At 20.8% G+C, this 6729-nt stretch overlaps 1 protein-coding gene across 3 annotated transcripts in view; it reads left to right on the forward strand.

Annotated features, from left to right (window-relative positions):
- Positions 1 to 3579, forward strand: part of LOC122853047 (regulating synaptic membrane exocytosis protein 1) — a 51311-nt gene extending 47732 nt beyond the window's left edge. For 2 of the 3 annotated variants that reach the window (XM_044153266.1, XM_044153267.1), the window contains exons 20-23: positions 1282 to 1408; positions 1553 to 1635; positions 1760 to 1867; positions 1954 to 3579. In XM_044153266.1, coding sequence (XP_044009201.1) covers positions 1282 to 1408; positions 1553 to 1635; positions 1760 to 1867; positions 1954 to 2255 — 620 coding nt within the window. In that variant the 3' untranslated portion in view covers positions 2256 to 3579. Of the gene's footprint in view, positions 1 to 1281; positions 1409 to 1552; positions 1636 to 1759; positions 1868 to 1953 lie in introns of those variants that run through there. The other variant, XM_044153268.1, reaches the window with a different exon arrangement.
- Positions 3580 to 6729: the final 3150 nt, after the last annotated feature.

Genomic DNA, 6729 nt, shown 5'->3' on the forward strand with positions numbered 1-6729 from the left:
AATACAAAAAATAAAAAAAAAAAAGATAGATTTTTAGATTAGTAAAATTAAAAATATATAAAAAATTGTTTCTATCATTTTTTTAAATATACTTTTTTCTTTTAAAAAATTCAAAAAGTATATTATCACTATAACAAAAAATGTAAATAATTCAAATTGAAGATAAATTTTTTTTATCTAGGACACGATAATAGATTTTGTCTCTTGTATATTATATTTGTAGCAGAAAAAAAGTGGGTGACAAGATAGTAAAAAATAAAAATAAAAAGGAAAAAATATGAGTAACTTAGTATAAAATGTTGAATAAGGAAAATAAAATAATAATATATGAAAAAAAAAATTGAGTATAAGATCCAGTGAAGGAGAAATAAAGTGGGAACCTTTTGCTAAACGAACGAGGTTGAAGAAATTGGCGTACTTTGAGATGGCAAGAGATAAATTAGATTGGCGACTTTACAAGCTGAGAAAGTAGTGAATGACGTGAACAAGAAAGTTCAGTTGAATAAATAATAATAATAATAATAATAGTAAAGTAAAATGATAGAAAGAAAAAGTAAAAAAAATATACATAAATTTATTGATTTGATTTGTAGAATATTATTTATTAAAGAATATAGAATTTTTTGAAATTGTTAATATAGTTTTAATATTTTCATTTTTTAAGGGTACTTGTTAAAAACCCTGTTTTCTTCAAGTAACTGTGTTCTCAAGAATTTACTTGAACTTTACAAACTCCAAGCAAAAACAAGAACAACACAACTTGATAATTGCAAGCTTGAGTTTTGAAAATTTTTTCTTTAAAACTTGAAATAAAAAAATCATAACAAACAGAGAAAATTTATGAAAGAAAGGAAAAACAAAAATTCAAATTGTTAGGGATTGTATTACAAGAATATATATTTATTTTTTAAATTATAAACAAAAATAAAAATGAGTGAGCACAGAATGATTGTTAAATAATGTTTATTCTTATAAAACTTGTTCAATTTTTATTTTTAAAATTTTATAGAAACTATTTTTAAAAGAGTATAAATTTTATTCAACATTCAAACTTGTTATTATTTTTTTTTTTGTTAATTTTCCAATTATAAAAATGAAAAGAAAGAAAAAGAAAAAAAATGATAGTAACAATTTTATTTAAAATACATAATTTAAAATATAAATTAATTTATATATATATATTGCATATACTAAAATGAAATTTAATATAAAAAAATGTATGAATGATAGAGAATAGATAATTAACAGAAATAATTGGTTAAAAAAAAAAAAAAATTGTAGGGCGAGACGAGCGTAAGGACAGCCTAACTCGAAACGAAAGGAGAGACAGCATAGGACAAACGATGATGACATTTCCTGAAAAAGTTTACGAAAGAAATAGTGAGTCTGATGAGGATGAAAAAATAAGGTAAATAATATTTTTTATATATATAATAAATAAAAGTAAATAAAAGCAATTTAACTTTAAAAGTTAAATATTTTATTAGAAAATAAAAATTGAATACATTGAATACTCGAGCAAATAAATAAAATCAAATTTATGTATTTTCAGTCGATCGACAAAGAATGGCAATGGCGTAGATACAAATCTTGGTCCAGGACAAGTGGCACCCCGAGGATTCAAACTGATTGGTGGTAAGAAAATAAAAATAAAAATAAATATTTTAAATTGAAAATAAAATATAAATAAAAGTTTTTTATAAGTATAAAATTTATTCTGTTTTATTGAAAAGTAAATATATGAAAATTAAATTTATAGGAATGCAAAATGGTGAAGTCAAATTGGCTGTATTTTTGAGTAAAGGTACACTTGAAGTTGAGGTAATATCAGCAAGAGATATTTGTCCAGGTGAACGTGAAGAACCAGGTTATATAATATTTTAAATAAAAAAAAAATTATAAAAAAAATAAAGATAAATATATTTTTAATTATTTTAAGTATTATTATTTCAGATACATATGTAAAAACTTATTTACGTGATGGTGAACGTTGGGTGCATAAACGTAAAACTCGTGTAATACGTCATTCAAGAAATCCAGAATATCGTCAAACATTAAAATACAGTAGTTGTGATGCACTTGGTCGTAATTTATTGGTAATGTTGTGGGAAAAAAAACAAGGTTTTGGAAGTAATCAAGGATTGGGTGGTTGTGAAGTTGAACTTGAATTATTACCATTAACAACATTATCCGTTGGTTGGTATCCATTATTTCCAATTCATACACTTGGCACACAAAATGCTGATTCACCATGATGGTTAAGGGAAAAATGGGCACTTGAAGCTGGTGAACTTGATTTAAGACTTGGCTTATTACTCAAGGATGAATCAGAATCAGTTGTTAAAATTATATCATGATTAATTAAATAATTAAGTGACTATTTTTATTATTATTTATATTTTTTTCATATTAAATTATCATTTTGTTTTATTGGTTCTGTACTGTCTCATTGACAATATCTATAAACATTTTTAATGACAATCAAATATTTTAAAATAAAATCATTCGTTGGATATATAAAATATACCTTGACAATCAATAGCGAGACTGTTTTACTTGATCAAATAGTAAAAAGCTTGCATATTTAATTGAAAATATTAAAAATTAAAAAAACATATTTATAAATGTTTCTAAATTAGATCAAATTGATGGAAAAAAAAAAAGTAAAATATGGTGTTAAAGAGCGATAGTATATAATAAGTAAATTTATTATTTTAAAAATGTCAATGATGTGGTACAGAAAGCTAATTTTAAATAATTTTTCCGGCTTTGTTTATAATTATTAATTAAATATTTAAAAAAAAAAAACATCTAAATGAAAAAGTATACTAATGATTGTTTTGAAAAGTATAATGATATTTATTTTTTTTTAATATTAAAAGCAAAAAATAACTTGAACTTTCTGATGTAGTAGCTTATCGAGCAATATGAAAAATTAAATAGTAAATTCAGCAATAATTTTTCGGTACCTGCAGATGCCTGCGTCGAAATAAACGGGTAAAAAATATAAATTAAATAAATTAAAATGTATAATTTATAAAAAATTTATTGTGATTTATGAGTTTTTTAATAGTCACGTTATTTTAATTATCAAGAGTCCATTTTTCCCGATGATTAAAAATGGTATTATTGCCATTGAAAAAAAAAATAATAATAAAAAAAATATATTTAGGTATATGTTTGTAAAAAATATTGAGATGAATTGAGATGAATGATTATTGAGTGGTGCATTGAAAATGATAAAAAATGAGAGAAAAGGTATAAAGTTTTTAGGTCGAATGATATCTGAATTTTAATATTTGTCATCTGGTTCACTGGTTGATCCAGGTCAAGGTTTATTTGAGTCTAGTTGACACTGAAAGTCCTCATATAGTTTAAAAATTGAACAATGAAAAGACAAAGTTAAAAAAGATAATGAAGAAAAATTAATTAGTAATCAAAATTGTAAATGCGCTCGTTAACGAAGAGTATCCTCAATCACTGACGATGAATTTTAAAAAAGTCTCTAAATATTCATTTTACTTTCAATTAAATCGAAAAAAAATTTTAAATAATATTTACAAAAAAGAAAATAATAAAAAAAAGCCACTTGACCTTATTATTTAAATTCACATAATTTTTTTTTTTGTTTTTATCAATTAAAAAGTTATCTGGCATTTATTATTAATTGAAAAAAACATATATATATTTTCTTTTTTTCATCCCATTAAAAGACATGAAAGTAAAATAAATATAAAGTTTTTTATTGAATAATTTATAAATATATGAAATTAATAATTTATTTAGTTGATAAATTTCAAAACTTTTTGAGCGCGATTGAAGTAAATTAATTTGAATTACATGATTATTTTAAGTATGATAATAAATGTGAGTTGTCGTTTGACTCGCTGGCCGAGGTAAAACGTTTTTTTTTTTTTTTTGCATGAAAACTTGCTATATGCTCGTAAGTTACTAAATATTAATATGAAAAAGGAGATATCCTGATAATTATTAATGTATAAAATAAATGTTAAAAATAGTCTGAGTAATTTTTTAGCTGTATAAAAAAGGATAAAAAATTTTAAATTATCTGCCAGTCTTACATTTCAAAAAAAAAATAAAAACAATAATAAATAAATAAATTCCAAAAGCTTCCTAAATAAACTATCTAAATAAATTATTAATAAAGAAGATTAAAATATTTTTCTGGTAAACAAATAAATTGATAAATAAATAATACAAATAATTGTGAAAACTAAAATTATAAAATTAATAAAAATCAATCAAATACTTTTGTGTTTACATGTTGCCTCGATAAAATCAAACAAAATAATAAAAAAAAAAATATGTAAAATTGATTCAAAAATAAAATTTATCCACGTTGAGCGTGATAAAATGTGTATAAATATTATAGTTATAAAAATAAAAAATAAACAAAGTAAAAAGCTACTCTTTTAACTGAAGTAAAATTTACAATTTAAATTATAATATAACATTAATTAAATAATAACATTACTCATATTATAATCTAAAATTCTTGACTATCAATAAATTTTTTCTACTTATCATCAAAATAATCTTGATCAAATTAAACAAAATCAAAATAACGAAATATACCATTAATTAATTGCCTCAATCTTAATGACAAAAAAAAAATCACCTCTATATATATATAATTAAAAAAAGTATTTTCAAACAAAAAAAATTTCAATTATTTGAATGGAGGACTACACTTACTGCTACGTTAAATATAAAAAATTCTATTTCATAGATAAAAATATTTTCTAAATGAAAAAATGGCCTATACACTATATACTTGAAATAAAAATAATAAAATAAAGTTTCTACATAATGAAAATAAATAATCTATAATGATGTTTAAACTGTAATTAAAAAAAAAGATTTTTAAAATAATAAAAAAAAATACTGTTGTCTATATTTAAAATGACAATCGAATATTGTTAAGTTGAGCTACATGTATTTCAAATAAATTGACATTATAATGATGAATAAATATATGGAGTACAGCAGTGTATGAAAATGAAATAGATTATATTATAATGTGTATATATTTAAATATTGAACTATATTCAGTACGTTAAATTTGCGTGGTTGGAAAACTTGATACAGAGAGATTAAATAATCCTCTTGAGGCACAAATTACCTGGACACCGTGAATACGAGAGTTCAATTTAATTAAATATTTAATTAAGTACATAGTAAATATATATATACACGATCAAATCCAACCACACAAACAACAAAGTGTTTGCTATTTTCCAACATTTTATGATGTTACTAAATGAAAAAAAAAAAGAGCAAAAAAGAGATAGTAATAAAGAGAATAAATTAAATCATTAAAAAAGTTAATAAATTATAAATTATAATGAAAATTTTAAATGTATTATTTATTTAAAATCGTGTATGACGACGAGAAATTTTGATGATTATACTGTTTAATAATTGATTTGGATTTTATCGTTAAACAAAAATTTATAATAAAATTATAAGATTTAAAAAAAAACAAAGTAACAGCCTCTTTCCTGACATATCTGTCTAGGTGTCTGACAATCTTATTGAGATAACACTAAAAAATAGCATAATTAAATTTGTAGATTAAAAATTAAGATAATAATTAATTTAAATATATTTAAAAGTGATTTTTTTTTTCATTTTCTTTCTATTTTACAAATTTATTAATTTTATTTTATATAATCTGCTAATTTTAATGATAATTTAGCAGATACTTGAATAAAAGTTTGTAGCAAACTTTGGGAAAGAAATACCCTTACTTAAAATTAGGCAAAAATTAAAGAATAGAATGAAAAATTTAAAAAAAAAAAAATCATTTTAAAAATAATAAAATCAATGTGATGTTCTATATTTGTTGAGTGTTACAAAAAAAAATACAATGAATGAATTTTAAAATTAAAAAAAAATATCAACTTGCTCGACGAAATAAAGTTTTTTTTTTTTAGTGTGTAAGAAACAACTGGCTGTTTGCAGTTTTTGATTGATAAAATAAAAAAAACATTAAACAATGAAAATTAACTTGAATCGCAAATGAATTTTATCTCAATCTTTTGACATCAAGAGGTATAAATTTAAAAATATATATAATTTTTTTATGATAATCTAAACATTTTTTCTAATATTGTAACTAGCCATTAGTAACAAATTATCTATCAAAACTAATCAATGTCGATAATCATAATGTAATTGCTATTGAATCAATGAAAGTTATATCGAAAATGGAGAAAAAAAAAAATTTATTAAATATCATTAAATTAAAAAAACAATATTTATTTGATAATTAAGAAAACGAAAAAAATCAAATATTGTTTTAATAAATATTATTTAAATATTGGAATATTTAAAAAATATTATTTATTTATATAAATTATTATTAATTTAAAATAAAAATTATCCTCTGTATTGAAATTAAAAATTTTATTGATCAACAGAGGATTCAAAGAATGACTGATATTTATATATAGCAAATTAATTTATGTAAAATGTCAAATTGGTATTATAAAATTATTATCAATATTATATAACTTGTTTATTTATTTATAATTTTTTTTTTTTTTTCGTTTCTCAGCTATATATTAGAAGAGACAAAAAAAAGTTGTGAGAAAATAAAAAAGAAAAAAAACAAAAAGAATATACAATGAAATAAAATTATCTTGTGAATTTGATTAATTAATTTTGGTCCTTTTTATTATCCTGAATGCCTGACAAATTTTTTTA

Source organism: Aphidius gifuensis, linkage group LG3 (assembly GCF_014905175.1).
Source record: "Aphidius gifuensis isolate YNYX2018 linkage group LG3, ASM1490517v1, whole genome shotgun sequence".
In the NCBI taxonomy this organism is placed as follows: Eukaryota; Metazoa; Arthropoda; class Insecta; order Hymenoptera; family Braconidae; genus Aphidius; species Aphidius gifuensis.